Source organism: Melanerpes formicivorus, unplaced genomic scaffold, assembly GCF_026170545.1.
Source record: "Melanerpes formicivorus ecotype bairdi unplaced genomic scaffold, bMelFor1.0.p_v2 SCAF_83, whole genome shotgun sequence".
In the NCBI taxonomy this organism is placed as follows: domain Eukaryota; kingdom Metazoa; phylum Chordata; class Aves; order Piciformes; family Picidae; genus Melanerpes; species Melanerpes formicivorus.
Window position 1 is genome coordinate 89,967 of NW_027142435.1, and position 21,023 is coordinate 110,989.

At 39.3% G+C, this 21,023-nt stretch overlaps 1 protein-coding gene across 8 annotated transcripts in view; it reads right to left on the reverse strand.

The window, feature by feature from the left end:
• EPS15L1 (epidermal growth factor receptor pathway substrate 15 like 1) overlaps positions 1-21,023 on the reverse strand; it is a 48,393-nt gene that overhangs the window by 10,070 nt on the left and 17,300 nt on the right. For 4 of the 8 annotated variants that reach the window (XM_068164918.1, XM_068164916.1, XM_068164922.1 and 1 more), the window contains 9 exons: positions 20,561-20,758; positions 20,159-20,323; positions 18,972-19,098; positions 18,787-18,837; positions 18,288-18,424; positions 16,706-16,766; positions 16,252-16,334; positions 14,899-15,031; positions 4,613-4,818 (listed from right to left, as the gene is read on the reverse strand). In XM_068164918.1, the coding sequence (XP_068021019.1) occupies positions 4,613-4,818; positions 14,899-15,031; positions 16,252-16,334; positions 16,706-16,766; positions 18,288-18,424; positions 18,787-18,837; positions 18,972-19,098; positions 20,159-20,323; positions 20,561-20,758 (1,161 nt within the window). The remainder of the gene's footprint in view (positions 1-4,612; positions 4,819-14,898; positions 15,032-16,251; positions 16,335-16,705; positions 16,767-18,287; positions 18,425-18,786; positions 18,838-18,971; positions 19,099-20,158; positions 20,324-20,560; positions 20,759-21,023) is intronic. The other 4 variants (XM_068164917.1, XM_068164919.1, XM_068164920.1 and 1 more) reach the window with 2 other exon arrangements.

The following is a 21,023-nucleotide window of genomic DNA, read 5'->3' on the forward strand; positions in this document are numbered from 1 at the left end:
CCCTCCTCCCACCAGGAAACTAACCCATCTGGGCTGCACATCCCTGCATCCATGTTTCAGTTTTGTATGAAAATGGCAAGGGGACTAAAGCCAAACAAATACTCCACAAACACAAAAAAGGGAAGTTAGTGGTTTGGGAGCATAGCAACCTACATCCATTTTTAAAACTAGCAAATGGTTGGTAAAATCCAAAAGTTATTTACTCTTGTGCAACTCCATTGCAGAGAGTTTGGTTGTAGGATTTCCTGCTGAGGGTGAGGGGGTTTAATAATGGCTGTGGATTTGTGGGAAGTTTCATCACCACATCAGAAATTACAAAAAGTGCTTCTGTCACTGTTCAGAACAACATGTGTAGAGTTTTTCCAGTACAAAATAATGTAACAGAATCCAGTTTACCTCAGCAGAAGACACTAAAGGAATACAAGGCCTTCTAACAGCTGATGCCTAAGCCTGTTTGAGCCCCCCGCCCAAAACCCATTTAACTGCACCACTCCAAAACCATTCCCTTATTATACTCTGCTATTCACCACGGCAGCATGCAGAAGCTTGCTTGTTTGAACGCTTTGCAGAAAGTATTGAAATATGTTATTGAATTAATAGAATCTAATCTGAGACAGTTTAATTTTTGCACTGGCTGAAGAGGATGATGTTAACAGAAGCCTTCATGGCTGCAGGCAAATGTTTGCATCATATCCCATATCTAAAATTTGCTTTGTGCTACCTTTTGAATTATTTTGTTGAATGTGCAGACAAACATAGTATTTGGGGCTTTTGAAAGAGAAAACTATATGGAATTTATAGCTTCAGTTCCCACTGAATACACACTGCAAAAATTGCCCTGCAGTCCACAGCAGAGTGACTCTGAACTCAGCAGAATCTCTTGTTGCAAGGCTATGGCTACACCTTCCCGAGCAAACCTGAAACACTGAGTATTAAATGCAGCTTTAAGTGCTAAATCAGTGCCTGGCTGCCTATACACTGTGTGACGGCCCTACACCAGCCTTTTCCACTCTGCACCGTAGCTGTAGTTTGCACTTTAAAGGTGATGAATTTATTTCAACCCAAGGCCAATTCTCATCTACTCATCATTCAGTTAAATTATGCTTTATCTACTTACTTCTGGACACTCACAATTCCCATTTGACTTTTGTCAATATGATTCCTCAGACGTTGATACACGAATACAAGACTATTTTAAAATTACTCTTCCTTAAACAAAACAATACCTCTGTTTTCATTGCTAGCAAAATTTAAATGAGAATGTTTGCATTCAACATTACTGAAATAAGGTAAGAGTGCCACACATTTTAAGGCATTTTACTTTTAAAAAGAAGGAAGCCTTCTATCATTCCTCATTTAAATAATGTCAGTTGACAGGTAAGACTTAGGAGCTCAATAAGATTTTAAATAGACAATTGGTTTCAAGATACAGGAAAAACAAACTCAATGGAAGGAGGATCAAGAAGTCAAGATGATCTTATAGCTGGGGTAGAGAATAACAGTTCCTATTCTCAGAAACACAGTAAGCTTTGGTCAAACCTTCTAGGGATTCTTTTTTTCATATTGAGAAAATACTTCTACAGCTTACATATGAGGGTAAGTATTCCAAAGATTATGAGAGTCCCAATTCTGACTTGTTTATGATACACAAATGAGATTATATTTTTTTTTGTGTGGTTAAAAGGGCTGAGGAAAATAAACAAATAAAGGAAAAATAGGCAAGTGGTTCACTGGAAACAAAACTGGATGTGCATTAATCCAAGAGGTCATCATAAAGTCAAATTTTCAGGAGCATAACTCAGACCATTAGATAATGAAATGCAAAACAGTTCACTAGAGTCAATGATCCTTGCACAGATTTCCTATAAGAAGGTAAAGTAACTAGACATGGAATAAAATAACAATTGATCTTGCATGTTTAAACAAGTCTGTAAGTATGTACCACATCTGTCATTTTAGTTAAAAAAAACTCTTTTTGTTTCTCCTTTCTCAGCAGTACAGTTAGACTGAAGGAATAAATGCAAGAAAAGAAGCAGACTGCAGCAAAAGTGATCAAACACACAAAAAGCTAAACTGACTTGTGCTTACTAAATTAGCAACTTATATGAAGAAAAACTTTTAGTTTAGTTCCAAGTGCTCTGTTTCTTGGAAATTTAAACGCTTTCTGTTGGCAGAAAGACTGCTTTTCTTGTTGTTCTGGAAACTGAAGCTGGAACCTAGAAATACCTGAAATATGAGCTACCACAAGACTTTGCTTTGTTCCAAAGAGCCATCATTAATGCCAGTGGTAAAGTGGAGAATGCAATGAGAATAAACTTGAACTCTGGGTGCGTGACAGTGCTAGCCACTCAACAAAAAGCCAAATTTCCTAGAGGGCAACTAAAAACTAGTGAAGTTCCTCATGTTTTTTCTTTGCAGAGGTAATGAGCTCCAATTAAAAAATCAGGTTATCCAGTTACTCAAACCTACACAATTCCATGATTCTGTTCTCAGATTCCAAACTAGGTGTCAAAACCAAGTCTGTAAATAAAATTGATTTAATTTCCATGATGACCAAAGTTTCCCAAACATAAGGCAAAGAGAAGCAGAGTACTCCTGCAGCTGCTGAGGTAGCTGGTGCACTTCAGACTTCATATGGGAGGATTAAGAATTTCCAAGTGCAGAAACATAATTGTGTTGCAGGCAAGCAAAAAAAAAAACCCAACCAAACAACCAACAAAGTGAAAAGAACAGGGATCAAATCTCCATATTTTCAGTCAAGTTCAGTTAACACATTTTTTTTTTTCTCCTTTCTCATAGCATTAGAATGCAATTCAGAAAAGCAATTGAACCCATCAAAATTTCATTTGATGAAGTGCTATTTCATAGTGATTCTTGGTGGCTGCTGCCCAAGATCTCATTTTCCCTAGTTTTTCCTTATCTTCTAAAGCCAACCTCATCTCCTGAACACCTGATGGCACAGCAAATTTAACAGTGAGATGAGGATCAGTATGAGCCACACTTTCAATGTAAGACATGCAGCCTGTAAAGCAAGATGACAATAACTGGGAAACAGTCACTCCATTCTTGTCTCTCTCTGAAGGAAGTAATTAGATGTGGTTCAAGAAATTTCAGATAAAGCAAGTTTTGTGTCTTGTTTTTATTCAGAATGTCACGATTTTGTATACAATCACAGAATTTAACTGTGCAAACTCAACAGGCTAGTACTAACTGCGGTAGAGCATACACAGGATCTGGAACTTCGATGTCTTCAGTATCATAGATAAATTAAAGCACTGAGGCCAGCTAAAAGTATGCACAGATGACCTCAGCTAACAGTATGAAATAGGAAAGTGATACATTTACTATTAACTAGGGGTGGCTGGGAACCAAACAAACCAAAGACATTAAAAATAAGCACCCTGAAAGATTCAGCTTAAAGATCTCCACTTGTTGAGCACTGAACTTCGTCCATCAGTTAAGTAACAGATTAAGTTGGCAATTTCACTGCATGGCAGTGTGACAGAATGAAAACACATGAAAGGAGAAAGAAGCCTGAGGCTACGGATGGAACAGATTTCTATCTACTTATGGAAGCAATAAGAACCACACTGCTACTACATTTACAACAATTTCCAGTTCAGTAACACACCTGCCAGCACTAAAATCAAAGCCAGGTTACTTTTTAAATGAATGGGTGCTTGGCTTTGCTTTCAAACCTTCAGATAATGTCTTCTGGAGTGCAGTATGGGTGTTTCTATATTGGTTCTACAAACCAATTTTGTTTTCTTTGCCTAAAAAGGGCTTTTCCACAATATCAGTAATTGAAACAAAATTCAACAGCTAAATCATCACAGACTGGTTTGGGTTGGAAAGGACCTTCAAGATCTTCTAGTTCCAACACCTTGCCAGAGTCAGGATCACCTCCTTCTACACCAGGCTGCTTGAGGCCCCATCCAGTCTGGCTTTGAACACTTCCAGGTTTGGGCAACACCTCTGGGCAACCTGTTCCAGTGCCTCACCACCCTCATGGGGTAGAATTTCTTCCTAATGTCTCATCTAAATCAAGCTTTCATTTTGAAGCCACTGCCCCTTGTAATGTCTTTTCATCAACTCAGTCTCTGTCTCAGACATGCATCTTTATGACCACACTCCATCACATACAGCAAATATTGTGACAGGATTGTGAGAACTTTTTTCACAAGCAGTTACAAACATTTTCCCTTTAAGGATTTGCTTCTCAGGAGATAGTAAAATCTCTATAGGAACATTTTCAACAATTGGTTTTCAATCTTTACAGCATTGGCTTCCAAAAATCAGTTTACAAAATAGCCTCCATGCAACAAAAACAATACACAGATCCTGCTACAAAGAATTTGTGAGTAAAGGCACACTGCACTAAAATAACTTAAATGCAAGTAAACCCTTTAAAATTTAGTATGAAACTTCTTTTTTATTGAAATAATACCTTTTATTACAGAATTATTAATCATACAAAAACAATGAGGACAGCATGAAGGTACTAAGAGACAGAAACCAGTCAACAGTAGGTTTGCAGTTAAAACAAAATCCCAATAGATTCCTGCAAGCAGAGCAGAAAGTGGTTTGCTCAGAGACAATGAACTTAACTTACAGAGCTGAAGTCTGCAAACCCCAAGGAAGAGTCTCTAGAAGTTTTACTTGAAGAGGAGGGAGCAAATGGATCTTTTCCACTAAATGGGTCCCCAAACCCCTTTTTACTTTCAAACGGGTCACTGCTGTCAGCCCCAAATGGCTGGAATGGATCATGGGGCTTGGGAAAATCTGAAGACCCAAGGTGGCTTACAGGAGTACTTTTACCTGGAAAGTTTAGGAAAAACAAAACAAGAGGAGAAAAAGAGAAGTTACTTACCAGGGACATTGCAAACCCTTTACACAGGAAACTGTGCTGATACACTTGAGTATGATCCATTCTTCCTGGAGTGGTTTCAAATGTAACCAAATACAATGGTACTCATCTGTCAATGCACATCATCTCAAACACTTTTTCATTTAAATTGATTTATTACCTCACTCATACACATGGCATTATGGATAGCATTAAGATTTTAAACAATAAAACACAATACAAAGACATTTGGTCAGCAGAATTTGACTAAAATGATTGCTCATTTTCCAGGATTTGAGGTATTTCAAATTTAAATTTGGGATTATACAAAAGGCAAAATAGTTACAAATGTCTATCACTAAAGATACATAATCAATGATGTCAAATAGAGTCAGAGAGTAACTTATCTGGGACTCCACAGAACACACTAAGGGATTTTTTTTTTCCCCTGGAACTCTTTTCCCCTTCTAGCATCACACACAAAAGGGAAAAGAGACTGATGAAGAAATATCCGTGTTCTGGGGTGCTTCTTTGCAACCCACCTTTTGCAGGGGACTACTTGTTCTTGCTTTCCACCCCACTAACAAATGGAATCACAGCAAATGTTGTGGATGCTCATAATAATAGCTACATATTTTATTTCCCAAAATTAGAACCTCAAAGTTTTTAATTTCCTCTGCAAAAAGGACAATTTTTTAGGTCAAACAACTAAACAGAAATGTAGTTTTGTGTTTCTCCTGAAAGGGCCACAATCTAGCCTCAAGGATGGACATCCTCTTTGGATGAACAGTACTGATTATAATGTGTACTTGACAAATGATAAAAGGAGAATCTAGAAACACTTTAAAAGGAACAAGTATTTACAAGTTCCTGCATAACAATTTGCATTAATAGAGTTTTTTAAAGCGCCCAACTCTTTGAACTCCAATAGCAATCATATAATTTATCCACATCAGATTACTAGGAAAATACAGAGAAAATTAGTTGAAACCCTGAATTTCAGAGGATGTGCTTGGCATGCCTAAGACATTTCAGGAAGGTACTTTGGTGAACTTTGTAATATTTGCTCAAACCTGTGGAAATCCTCATTCGTGAAAGAGAAATACAGATCAGCAACCTTGCACTACAATAACCTATCCAGTAGCCTTCCTTCACCTGCTGTGAAGGGAAATATGCCCTAGCATCCTTCACCCTATATTGTCCCAAAAATAGAGGTCCAAATGACACCTTTTAAGCTGCCCTTTTCTTAGTTAAACCTGTTGCCGCTGAAACCACTTTGTGGAACTGGTGACTGTTAATCTAAATGTGGCATTTGCACTGTGTTTGCTCAGCAAAGAGATCACAAAGAATAACTTTGCTGTAGAGGAAATTCACCACGAATACTACAGTTACTGCTAATAATATTGCAGATTTCCACTTTACATCCTAAGTGCAGTTTTCTTCAGGTTTTTACGTTAACAAACAGGAAAGGTTGTAATTTTGTTACTTTGAAGAAACAGTGAAAGAGGGTGCCCACTCTGAACACACCAATCTTGGCATTCAGGACAGAGTCCTGAACAAGCTCTCTTCACTACACTTTGTACATTGCCTGTAGTTTGTTGTATCCTGCCACGTGCAGCAAATATGGTTTTGAGGTCTGGCAGAAACTTGGTTAGTTCAGACAGATGTTCAAATTTACTAATTTACTAGCTAATGAGTAACAACTGCAGTGTGCCCACGAGAATTGTGACAAATACAGTGGTGCTGATCCAGCCGGCCCCACCACCGTGAGCTAGGATACAAACTGACAGAGCAGTCTGCAAGGAGATGACTATGGCTGCAGGGTGGGACAAATGGCCACGATCTGTGGAGCTGGTGGCTATTTTATTGAGGAGTTCATTAACAGTACAGTTCCACTTTCCTGCAGCCTACCCCCCTTAAGCCCACTGTTTTATCTCTATTTTTAACAGGTGCTTTTCTCCCCAGTTGCCTTTCCCACCTGCTTCAAGGATGCAGCACTTTGTTATTTTTTACTCCCATCCTTTCTCACACGGTTCGGGGTACAACATCTCTTATCACACTCCAGGGCCCCACACAGTCATAAAGGCCAGCTAAACATCCCATCAGCTAGTCCCTGGGTTCCCACAAACACCACCACCACAATTATCTTTTCTGACATCCTTGCTGGTTTGCATCAAGTGTGAACCTCCTGGCACACTAAGTGTACACTTAAGCACACAAAGACTTTTGTATTCCACATTTAGTATGTAAGGATGTGGATGAAATATCTTTATAATGTAACACAAAAAAAACCCACCAAATCATATTAAAAAGTCACCAACTGAACTGAAGGACATCAGTAAAATCGTAATATTGCACAATATGCTCTTAGCAGTAACTGAGATTGCATTAATCTGGTATTCACTGGAAAATGTTACATTTTCACAGGAGACTGCTCATTGTTTTTGAGGCACAGCAGTATGAAAGTGCAAACAGTTGTAACCCTTTACTTATTTGATGTTTCTGCTAATAGTTTCAGGGGGAAAAAAGTTCAGAAAAAAGCAAAACAGGTCTTAATCTGAAACCACAGCAGTTTCAGCAGTTACCCAAGTGGTGCACCCAAACCACACCGAGGACTCACTTCAGCAAAAAGAGATGATGAACAAAATGGTTTACCACAGCAAATGCTGTTAACTTGGAGTGAACTCCACCCATCTGAAGGCTTTATCTAATTTCATGCCCCACAGCAAACTTGAAGGTTGAGATTTCTAGCTCAAGACACTAGCAGAATGCAATTACAGAATTTGTCATACTGAATTACAAGATCTTGAAAATTAAATGAAACATGGACAGCCCTCTCTATGTTCTATGTTTCAACACTGCTCCTAATTCTCTGCTTTCCAGAGCCTCTTACTGAACAATGAGAAGCTGCCTGTATTCATGTGTTTGCAAACTGGGCTCTGCATGCTCACAAGCAAATGGGGGCAGATTGAGACGGCACAACTTCAAGCTTTCACTGAACACACAGTCCTTTCCAGGAAACTTTCTGAAGTGAAAAATATGCTCGAAGAAGACAAAGTTGTGCTATAAAAGATAAATATTGACAGTGCGTTCACCCCATACCTGCAATTATACCTGAACATACAATACCAGGGCTCCCGCCTCTTAGATCTTTTCTCAGGCAGAGGAAGTGTTACTATAGAGAACTCCGGAGACTGTAGAGTGTGAGGTGCCTCCCAGCACCTCCTTCCCTCAGCGCTCTACCAAATTTATCTATCATTCCTACCTTACTCAGCATGTTTTATCCACTACCTAGCTCTTCCACTAATGTGGAATAGAAAATGCATAAACTGAGAGCTTTAGAACATATAGAAAAATAATCACCAGCCTTCAAAATGTGCTTGAAGATTAGTTACATTAAAACCAATTTTCTACAGAATACTCAGATGTATTTGTCTTCAATAGGGGCTATTTCTGCACTGTATTTCAAACTCACCTCTTTGCTGGTAATGCCCTTTGCACGAAATCACATCATGTATTTTTAGTAACAGAAGGAAAAAATATTTTCCTATGCAAAAAAGCCCTAAAACCGTTTTTGCTTAATATTTGCAAAATCTGCATCTTGAGCTACTGTGAAAACCTTTGCCCCAAAGAAATATTCTAAAAAGTACAAAGTTCTTGAAAAGGGAGAAGATAAATCGTTGCACATCCAGCTGAACAACCTGCATTGAGACAGATTCTGAAAAACCTTTCACAATCACTTCTTAAATACCATTACTGTGAGAGATCAGCAAAAACAACAGAATCAAAGGGTGAATGGAATTTTTAGATTGTGGCTGTGCAGATGCTCCACCCATGAGTCATTTATCCTACCCAACACAGGATGCCTGTGCTCTAATGCAACTGTCAGGGCTCCTAGAAAGGATGAAAAAAAATTAAAATAAAAAAAGAAATCTTTCCCGTCAGTCAAACTTTGAGGCTGAAGTTTTCGCTCTCAGCTGCAGATGAGGCAAAAACCTGAAGGTAAACAGGCACTGTGCTACTGGTGAATAACTCTGGGTACTTGAGAGGTGCTGAGGAAACAGGTGTGTGGTACCACTCAGAAATAAATAACACTCCTGCACGCCCATGCAAGAGAATTAGTGCACACTTTTTCCTGATTCATACAGCGCTTTCGTTCATCACTCCTGGTTACACATGGCTTCTGGCTTCTCAAAAATCGAGTGGCTAAATACATGATGCAATGCTGTATGCAGCCTCATATACCAGGCACATTGCACATGGTGCAGGCCAAGAAGAATGGCCACAAAAATGTGACATGTTTAAGCACTCTGTATTCAGCAGACAGAATTTTCTTTCAAGAAATGAAATGGGCAAATGCAGGCAATAAAGCAACCAAGCTTTGGTTTTAACATGGCTTTTTATGCAAGACACTGAACAAACTACAAAGTCTTAATTTTCATCTAATGGAGATATTGAAGACACAGCATAGAGAAACAAACACTACTAAACACCAAGTCTATGTTCCCATCCCTGGAGGTGTTTCAAAGCCTCAGAGATGTGGTGCTGAGGGACATGGTTTAGCACCAGACAGAGTTACAGAATGGTTGTACTCAATGATCTTAACAGCCTTTTCATACCAAAATGATTCTATGAGTCACTAATATACAATATACTTAGTATGAATTAATATTTACACAGATTAAAAAAAAAGCTAGAGTGGTAAAAATAATTGGTTTGATTAAATAATCACTGCATTCAGAAAACACACTGAAATTGGAAAATACGTTTTCTCCCTGTGTTTTTAGGACTTTTATATTCTTTCAAGATTAGAAAGGTCAAAACCACTATAAGCAAGCAATAAGAATTTAGAGGAGGTTGAAGGTTACGCACTGGTTAGTGGTGAAGGTTCTCCCACTAATATCACTGGTTAACAGCACTGTTATAACCGCAATGTGGAATGCATGGTGCTGCATGGAAAGGAAGTGGTAAGGGTGGGGCAAAAGCAGCAGGTCTCACGATCAAAGCACTAGAGCATTGAATTTTACTTATAACCCAATCACTGACACCCACACAGCAACTTCCTGTACTTTAAAAAAAAAAAGAGAGAGAGATTAAAAAAAAATAAAAATCTGTTTCTCTCTTTTTGTAATCAACAACTTTTACCTAGAAACTACTTAGCGGTGAGCTCTGACTGATTTCAATCTGCAGCTCTGGGCAGAAAACATAATTGTTCATCTGTGAGAACGTACAAAACCCATTTTAACTGACAAGTTCCCATCTGTCAGCTCTTTCAGATATTTTTATTTTTAATTACAAAAAAGTCCTACCAAACCCAACAATTAGCATAAGACATATAAAAGTGCAGTGGTGTTAAACACTACAGGGAATCTTCTGTGACAAAGTAACACCTCCTTGAAAATCTACAAAACTCAGCTGTGACAAAATAATTTGCACTGGAATTTAGATCCCTGTCACAGGGCACCTTTTCTAAAGCAGATCAGTATAGACTACTATTATTTTTGTTAGTACAAGCAATTAATGTCATGCTATCAAACTCCAAACACAAAGCACAAGCCTGTTTATATTTGGATCCTTTTTTTGTGCTTTCTAAGCATTATTTAAAATGCTGCATCAATAAATACAGAAAACCTTTCACTTCTCTCCCAAGAAACCTTCAAGTTTTTCATTACCACCTGGTGAATATCAAATTACTTCAGCCAAGTCCCATGGGAGCTGTATGAAACCTAATGTCCATTAGGAACTGCACGGACAGCAAATGCATTCCTGAAGAGAAAGAACATGCACAAACTGCCTCGGGGATTTTATTAGAACAGTCTAGTCAGCAGAACTGGGGCTCTTGCTTAGCCGCTCTTCCTCAATCTAAAAAGAGAATTTTAAAGCAGGTAAAGGACAGAGATGCTGGTTTTTCACATCTTTTCATGTAAGAATAGAATAGAATAGACCAGACCAGGTTGGAAAAGACCTTCGAGATCCTGGAGTCCAACAGGTATGTTGGAGCTCTGATGTACACCCATATCTGCTTCTGAAACACCTTCTCTTTGCCTTTCTCTGGTTTTGTTCATTGATTTATCAGCCTTCCTTCAATTCTGTTTAAAAATTCTGCAGTTTACCTTTAGTTATATTGAAAAAACACAATAGAGCATTTAATCAAATTTCTTTTGGACCAAGCAAGCATCAGTTTAAGACTCTGTAACATCTAAAAGGTCATGAAAGACATTCAAAGAGGAGTGAGGAAGAAGGTAAATGATTTATGAAGAACAGAGATTCATCCCAAGATACAGCTTTAAGGGGATTATCCCATGATTGTCATCTTCTCTCAACCTTAGTTTTCAAGGGTGTCTAATCCATGCCACCAGTAAGTGTTTGCCTATTCCAGACAATGACAACCACAGACAGCTGTGAAGCAGCTGCTAATACAGTCAGATGATAGCTGCTTCTCAGTGTCCAAGTTTTGAAAAAAAACTAAAACACTAACTAAACCGAATCAAACCAAAACAATCAAGCAGTCTTCACTTGACAAGCAGCCAGCAAACAGGTCATGGTTTACAAGGCTAAATAACGACTATCCACTGCAATTCTGCTACTGACAAAGATGGTAGCAGCAGGGAAGTTCCCTTAAATATCCAAAGCCTTTCTGAACTACATACACCTTTTTGACAGGTTTTCCAGGCCTTTTGATCAGACCTTCACTAATGGTAAACAGAGGCTCTGTTTGAAGTGTTTCCCTGGCCCTATTATCAGTTCCAAAGTTGCATCTGCCTTTATAAAGAAATGAGATCTGACACACAACTCCTCAGGCACATGGGCCAGGTGGGAACTGTGGCACACTTTGGCCATGCCCTGGTCCAGGACACCCTCCAGTACCTCAATGAACTGATCAGGGGGCTCGTGACACACAAGCATCTGGAAAACTGCACAAAGAAAAGCATTGAACTGGGAATAATGTCTGGTGGATTTTTGCCAGTTTCCCCTATCAACAGAAACCCAGATTCCCAGCATGGTAGGGGTCACAAGGGACCTCTGGAGACGATTGAGTCCAACCCCCTGCTAAAGTAGTGTCACCCAGAACAGGTTGCCCATGTTCGAGTCAGTTTGGAATCTCTCCACAGAAGACAACTCCACAGCCCCTCTGGCACCAGGGGAGGTTTAGGCTGGATGTCAGGAAGAAGTTCTATACAGAGAGAGTGATTGCCCATTGGAATGGGCTGCCCGGGGAGGTGGTGGAGGCACCATCATTGGAGGTGTTCAGGAGGAGACTTGATGAGGTGCTTGGTGCCATGGGTTAGTTGTTTAGGTGGGTTTGGATTGGTTGATGGGTTGGACGCGATGATCTTGAAGGTCTCTTCCAACCTGGGTTATTCTATTCTATCTCCTCCTTAGGAAATCAGACATCTTTCAATGCTCAACGAAAATATTTGTTAGGAGTTTCTACTTGACAGCAGAATATTGAGGACAAGTGAAGCTTTCTATCAGGTCTTCTTTGCACCTGCCTAACAAAATGCAAGCAAGCCATGCAACTGCTTTTCAATATTAAAAAAAACCAAAACCTTTTAACCGAAATGAGAGTTTTACTGGGAACAGAAAGGCAAACTACAGATTTGCCTGGTAGTAACTTACATCTATCCATCCTTTAGTGAGATCTTTATCACCTACTTGGTTTTTAATTAGACAGACCAATGAGAAAGGTAAGAAACAACGGAAGTTTCTTGTCTGTTGTTTGTTTTCTGAGCAGCTTTCCCATTTCTAACAGCCACTTGTACGCCTGTATCTCTTGCTAGAATCACACTTTATTACTATATAATTTCTCATGCTTGAAGTAACCACTGAAGATTGTCTTAGTTGTGGAAGGAAGGGAGGAGTGTAACTGCATAAGCACAGGAGGCCCATTTGCTTAAAAAAAAACCAAAAAAACAACACCCCTGCTTTGTTTCCTCCTCAGCCTATTTTATCATAACAACATTTGCTTTTGGTGTCTCTCAAGCAGCGGGGAAGGAACACGTTTAAACTGATTTTTCAAAAAGCTGATTGAAGGCTGAGTGCACAAATCTAAATTCAAAACAAACCATTAAAGCTAAAATCCCCAAATCCCTCCATATGTACAAAAGAGGGAATCAAGAGACAAATGCCCAAAACTCATGTATGTTCGTCAACCCTACAGCATGTACTTCTCATCTCTGCTCCTACCACACTGTGTTTGCTAGAAATAACCATGTTTTGAACAAGAAATAGAAAGCAACCACGTGAAAGAGATAATATAGGTATATTCAGTATTTGACTCTTTCAACTTTACATAAGCCCTTTAAACAATAAATTTTATGCAGACATTTCTTCAGTAAGATGGCTACTTACATATTCTCCTTGAAAACCAAATAAAGAACATTGTTCATAATGGCAATAAGATTAGATTCAGCTTTTATATTTCTGCTTTTATTTATTTGTGTCCTATTAGTTGATATTTCTCAACATTACATATAATGTGTTTTTTTCAACTACTGAAGGCGCTCTAGTACTTCAATAGTGGAAAATATTTACCTGAAGCAAGAATGGAACAGATCGCTTCAAGGAGTTTTCCACAGTTCTAGAGCATTTCCTGACAAACCTTCATCAATACTCATCTACAAAGAACCCCCTAATTTGAAGGCTGCAGTGTGCATCATCATCTCTTGAGCAATAAAATCACAGTAATAGGAGCAAAATAATGCCTGCCTAGAAGTATCCTGTATTAGATAATATTTTTCCAATCTGTGGGTGAGGTAATGAAATTGTCAGGATACCCCAGTAATAGAAAGCACTTTCTACCGTATCCAAGGAGACGGTTCCAGTGTAACTGGTTTGAAAACCCGCCAGGTTAACACCACCTGTTATAAAGAGGATGGGTGCAGGGTGCCTGCTTTGCTCCAAAATGCAACAGCTGAAAGGCAGACAAACCACATATTTAGACAGGGAGACGCTAGTAATAGATGTGTTTTCTTCCTATTGTGCTTCCTAACACTGTCAGTGGACACATGAGAACATTAATGTTGACCCATGCTGGATGTAAAATTATGTGCCTATTCATTAGCATAATCAGGGTTTTTTGATCCAACTGAACATTCACTGCTAGTATTAACTGAACTATATCACTGTTTTTAAAATTAGTCTTGAAACTATCAGCTCAGAGTAGCTTTAGTTCTTAAGACAGTTTCACTGGTATCTGAATGTTTTGGAAATCAGCTCTAGGTAGGGCCAACAAGTAGAAGTTAAATCTCCACTGGAAGAGGAATCTCCATTCTTCTCTACTAAATCTCTCCAACAGAGAAGATTCCTACCTCTCTTAAGAATTTCCAGACATCATGGACTTGAAGCAGGAACAAGCCATATGTTCAGAAAATGGGTTATATCTCAATAGTGCAGCAATATGTGAATGCAAGAAGAATCATACCTGGACAGATCAGGCAAGGTTTGCCTAGCCCTATACCCTGTTCTTGTTGGTATCTAGAGGCAGATGCCTCAGGAAGACCATCAGTACAAGATAAAGATACAAACATACAGCCAGACATCAGACCACCTTGCATACACCCAGCAACACTGGAGCCAGAGAGAGTATTTTGGCTATTGGCAAACCCTACTGCCCCTGATGGATGTCTCTTCTATGAATTACCCAGTTCTTTTTTAGGGCCTTTTAAATATTTTTGCATGCATCATATTTTCTGGGGGAAAACAAACAAACAAAAAATCTTAGAGTATTGTCTAAAAACAAACCTCTTTGTTCATTTTGAAGGTGCAATGATGCCATTTACTAATTCCATTTGTTGCCTGCTTGGAAAAGATAGCATTTCCCACCCCCATTTTTTTCTGCCACAAGTGATTTTATGGCTGTCAGACCACTCCCTGATCATCTGTTTTCCAATCTGAAGAGTTCCAGTCTGGTTTACTCACAATTATTGTTAATTAACTGATTCTCTCATTTATTTCAACCATGTAGGAAGGTAAGATAATGAGATAGAAGACTGCCCATATGTTCCCAGTAATGGAGGGAACTGGCTATTAAAAGAAGAAAGCCTCCTTACCACTGGGTGGCTTGGGTCGTGGAGGGACATTTTTCTTCGGTGGCAATGCTGGCATGTCTGATTTCCTTTTGAAAGGGTCATCTGGAAATCCCATCCCTCCAAAAGAGGCAGCAAAGGGGTCTGAAGCTACTGACTAGATGAGAAAAAAAAAAAAAAAGGATTAAAAAAAATGTAAGCACATTGTGGAATAGTTGTTGTTTCATGAAAGCTACAAGTTAACTTGAGTAAAAACATTCACTTTAAAACATGAGGACAGCTGTCCAGAAATGTGTCAGTGGTGTGATAGGCTGACACCCACTGACAGAGGTGCACAGATTTCACTACATTCAGAGCTGCTAATACTCTTCATCGCTAAAATACTTCTTGAACTTTTAGTCCTAGCAAAAAGCTGATGAGTAAAATAAAAGGAAGCAAAACTCTATTTTTTACTATTTGGCAATGAACAGTCATAATACAGCCTGGCCTTTACTCTGATAAACAGCACCATAACAGAAACTTCAAAACCGTGGTGGATGGCAGAATGGAGAGCATTTCCCCAAGCTTTCCTTAAGTTACACACAGCTATTTGTTTTCTTTGCAATAGCTCAGGGAAAATTTCAATCCCATGTACTTAAAGTTTCATCTTTCTTGTATTCAGTTGGCTCATGTGAAGGACTCTCATACTGATCTTAAAAAAAAAAAAAAGGCACAAAAAAGTATGCCAGGCAGGCAAATTTATCATTCTAGAAAGAAGAAAGAAGAATTCTGTGGGCAAAGCAAAAACTTGTAGCTGGACCTTCAGAACTAAAACTCCAAGCTCAAGGCAAACGCATCAATATTTGCAAAGGCTGCTGCCACCTCGTGGAGATCAAAACCCCCATCAAAGCTGGTAAGAAAGAGCTATGAATTGTCAGCACAACTTGTTTTCCACCTTCCTCTGGCTCCCCATACTCACAAAGAAGTTTCAGAACAAGTCAGGATACTCTCAGAGATGAAGTACCTAAGAAGCAGACTTCAGGACTTAGAGGAAGGTCAGACATGAAAATATATTAGTATCTGGAACAAAAACCTTTTCTTACAAGTGAGAACTAGAAGTTATTTCTTTAGCTTCTCTGGTACTTGAAAATATTTGTGAAAAGTTGATTCATTGCTCCTGAATCTACCAGCCTTGGTAAGACTTTGCCACATCTGAGATGGAGGGAAAACACTTTGCTAAGTAATTGGTGCAGTTGATTATAAAAAAAAACCAAACAACCCAACCCAAATGAACCCAACCCTGAAAAGTTACAGCTGTATCACACCCCTAACAAACAAACAAAGAGATATCTGTACACACATTTTTAAAAGGACAGATGCTTTCCCTGTAACCTTTACCTCTGACATCTGCCTGAAGTCTGCAAATCCCTCACCACCACTAAAAGCACCACTGCCAAATGGATCCAGTGTTCCAAATGGATCTGAAACAGATACAGAAACCCCCCACAATGTTATTTAAAATAGTATTTAACAACTACAAAGAATGATTGGTGCCAGTGAAGCACAAAACTAGGCAGGTAATTAAAAAGCACTTGCATTTTGACCTGGCATGAGATATTTAAAGAGAACACCATCACACAATAGGTTTTCTACCAGGTGTTTGGAGGAAAAAAGAAGAGTGGAGTATACAGTGTATGTGAAGACTTAATCTTCATGATCCGTAATAGGGCCACAATGATTTTTGCCAACCGTTCACAGGACACTTTCTTCATTCTCAACTTTTACATTTGATTCTTCTTTCATAAAGAAATACCTCCTTAGTCATCTTCAAAAGCAAGTTTTTTCTTCTTACCTGGACCTTTTGAAGGGACACTGGAAGGTGTAAAAGGATCACTGCTTTCAAAAGGGTCAGGCTAAATAAGAACAGATACACATAATTATTGTTCTGCTGTACTGTGCATTTGTCTTTTTATGCATATCAAAATCTCTTGCTTTAAGATAAATGAATTCCAATCTCAGATCACTCTGTTCAGTGGCCATATAGTAGGATAAAACTGGCTGATTATATGAAATTTGCATTATTAGTGCATTTGGCTATTGATATCCTTGAACAGAACACCAAGCATCTACAAGTGAAACACATTTCAAGACCAAGAGCAGGGTCCTGCATCTGGGTCGAGGCAATCCCAGGCACAAATACAGGCTGGGCAGTGACTGGCTGGAAAGCAGCCCTGAGGAGAGAGACTTGGGGGTGCTGGTGGACGAGAAGCTCAACATGAGCTCTTAATGTGCGCTTGCAGCCCAGAAAGCAAATCAGATCCTGGGCTGCATTAAGAGATGTGTGGCCAGCAGGTCTAGGGAGGTGATTCTCCCCCTCTACTCAGCTCTGGTGAGACCCCACCTGGAGTACTGCCTCCAGTTCTGGAGCCCCTATTACAAGAGAGATATGGACGTGCTGGAGCACGTCCAGAGAAGGGCCACGAGGATGATCAGGGCGCTGGAGCACCTCTCCTATGAGGACAGACTGAAGGAGTTGGGGCTGTTCAGTGTGGAGAAGAGAAGGCTCCCAGGTGACCTAATTGTGGCCTTCCAGTATCTGAAGGGGGCCTACAAGAAGGCTGGGGAGGATCTTCTCAGGATCTCAGGTAGTGATAGGACTAGGGGGAATGGAATGAAGCTGGGGGTGGGGAGATTCAGGCTGGAGGTGAGGAGGAAGTTCTTCCCCGTGAGAGTGGTGAAGCCCTGGAATGGGTTGTCCAGGGAGGTGGTTGAGGCCCTGTCCCTGGAGGTGTTTAAGACCAGGCTGGAATAGGCTCTGGCCAGCCTGATCTAGTGTGAGGTGTCCCTGCCAATGGCAGAGGGGTTGGAACTAGCTGATCCTTGTGGTGCCTTCCAACCCTGACTGATACTATGATATCACACTGAAACAGAAGCAGTATTAGTTTCCAGGGCAAAATAAGAAGTGTGTCCAGTCTCTGAACAACAGAGACTGAATATTCATAGCATCAGAAAGTCATTGTGGTTGGAAAAGACCTTTAAGATCATCAAGTCTACCAAATCTGGTGCTTAACCAGGTTCCTCAGCCTGTCTCTGTGGCTTTTAAACACCTCCTGAGCTGGGGATTCAGCCTGGGGAGCCTGGTCCAGTGTTTCAAAACCCTTTTAGTGAAGAAATTTCTTCTAAAATCCAATCTAAACCTTCCCTGACACAACTTAAGGCCATTTCTTCTTGTTCTAAAGATCAGCCATTTACATTAATTCAGAGAGTCTCTATATCACTTCTTTATTTTAAATAGACAGTGTTCAGTTCTCTCCACCTTCAGAAGTCTGCTGTTAGCTATGTCCAACCCCCTCTCCGATTCACTACATGACTGTACAAGCAAAAGCATTGATGAGATGGAGGCAGTGGTGTGAATATTCATTCATGATACTGACCTTGGAGGGTAAAGCAAGGGGTTTTGTGAATGGATCTGAGGTAAACGGGTCACTCTTCCCTGGTTTCTTGAAGAAATCCTCAGGGGCAGAAGTATGAAATAGGTCACTTTCCTTAAATGGATCACCTCCAAATGGGTCTAGGAGGAGTAGTAAAAGGTAAGTAGAATGTAACACCTTGTGGGTCCATCATGAACTGTTCTGTAATTGACCTGTAATTTTTCTAATTAAAACATGTAACAACTTGGTAAATTGGATAAACTTCTAGATATCTATTTAAACAGGGTATTTACTAAGTTTGAGCAAGTTTATGCTAGGGCTACAAATTTATTAAAGAATTAAATGCATGACATTAACATATTGATCCTGAACACACCCTGTCAGGTTTCTTTATGCCCACATGCAAACCAAAAATCTGAAGCCAGAGAAATCCTGGAAACCTTTTGTGTTTTGCAAGAAATTGTTTAGATCACACCTGTCCTGTCATCAAAAGGGCTTTTACCTGCTGAAGCAGGTGGCTGTTCTGCAAAAGGATCATGCTGGAATGGGTCACCTATGCAGAACAGAAAAAACATTTGTTTTATCCACTATTTAGTAATGTGATTAAAGTCTGCGATTAATATGATTAAAATATAATTTACTCAACAATTGGTCTTTGAGGTCTCAGGTAAGCCATTGGTCACTTACTGCCTTTGAAAGGGTCTGCTCCCTTAAATGGGTCAGATTTGAAAGGATCCTCTGACTGGAATGGGTCTGTACGCAACTCCTGTGTATTATTGGTAAACATCAAGGCTTTATTTTTAAAAGGATCATCCTAAAAATTAAGGGGAGAAACATTACAGCAGCTCACCATGGTTAAAGTCCTCAGTTATTCATTCAGCAGAAAATCTGCAGTACCTCGATTCCTGTTTAAATATCTTAACAATTACTTCCTAAACTTTCAGAGTAAGTGGCTTCTAAGCAAAAGTAATTACACAGTAGAAAGAAATATGTAGCCTGAGGCTACACAGAACATGAAAAGATACAATATATAAAACAATAAAGTTTAACTGCTGAAGAAGTCTTAACTAAAAAGTTTCCAAAACAGCAGGAATGGAGGGAGGAAAGAACAGAGGGAGAGAGGGAGGAAGAGGAAAGAATTAAGCATCAGGAAAGGGACAGAATGACTGACAAAGAGACTTACTATGAACATGTACTGGAGTTTTTGCCTAGTAAGTGGTTCTCAGTTTTTTGCAAGTAAGAGAAAGATCTGGAAGTTGCAACTGGAAATTAAAAATCATGCCTAGGCCAGCCCTGCAAGCATAGAAACTAAGCACTGAAGTGTCTCTCAATGTCTTGCTGGTTTCAATCTGCACTTTTCTTCTGAGCACTTTCTCTATAAAACTAAAGTGTAACATAGTACATAAAAGCAACAGGCCTGCTGAACATTTCTTAATATACCATGGATTACACATATTTAACTTCATCCTGAACCCATGGTAAGTACTGTGCTTGCAAGCAATCTGGAAAATGCTTCCCTAATGCAGAAGCACCAAGTAGATGTCCAAATATAATCAAGCAGGTATACACTTTTTGTATTTAAAGCTACTTCCTGAAACTAAAGGTGTGACAGGTTACAAATGAACGTTTAGTTCCAAAACCCACAGTTTGCTTACATCTCCCTGCTGTTACAGTTCTATAGGCTCAAAATCCTAACAAAAGACCTAACCCAAAGCTTAGGGTTTGCCACCAGCATGAAAAGCTTTGCCCTCCAGGGCTCACAATATTGACCACCATAGCAAAAGCCAACTAAAGAAACATCTTAACTAGTTCAGAATAAGAGCAAGATGCGAACCTAATTATTGTAAAAGACATTAAAAATAGTAGGTTTTTACCATAGCTCCGTAATTGCTTCTTTCTGTCTGCCCAAGGCCTTCACTTATGTCTGCTAAATTCGTCAGACTACCACCATGAATCCCATTGAGAGCTTCGTTATATTCTTCTATACTCTTATTTACTTCTTGATGGCTCTCTTGAAGCTGAGAAAGTTTACTTCTTGCCTAAGTAGGGAAAAATGCTTTGGTAACTTATTCAAATCATGGTTGCCAGACAGTTGCAATTTTCCCCCCACCAAACTCAAACTGGGATTTAATCTACTAAGCAAAAAAAGGCCTCTTTTTCCATTAACTACCTGTTGGTTTATTTTTCATCTTCTGAAAAAATAATCTTTCTAGGTGATGTGCAACTCTTAGCCATTTAAGAAGCAAAAGAGAAGCTGAACAAACTACAGTGAATACCTGGTTTATTTCATCCTGTGTTGACTTTAAAGATTTGATTATTGTTTCAAGCTGCACTTTTCCAGCCTGGATACTCTGCTCTAGCTGAGTCTCTTCTTGCTGGAGGCGATTCAGCTCTGCTTTTGCTCTGTTAAGATCATCTTCCTGTAATTTTAAATCAGATTCCTGAGATTGAATCTGCATTTTTAGTGATGAAATCTGAAACAAAGTGTTAAAATAATCAGAGTGAAATTTGAAATAAATGTAACTTAATAAACTATAAGGACTATATGGAAAGTTGTAAAGCAACCTATCAACTGCTAAGGAAGAACCTGATGTAACTGCATGCTCCTTATGTTATCCAAAATCATTGAAAAAACTACACAGGACACTCAGTAAAATCAAGAAATAGTAAAGGAAAGAAACACCACACTAATTATAAAGGTAATTAAAAGATGTTTCTTAGATGGTTATTTTGTAATTT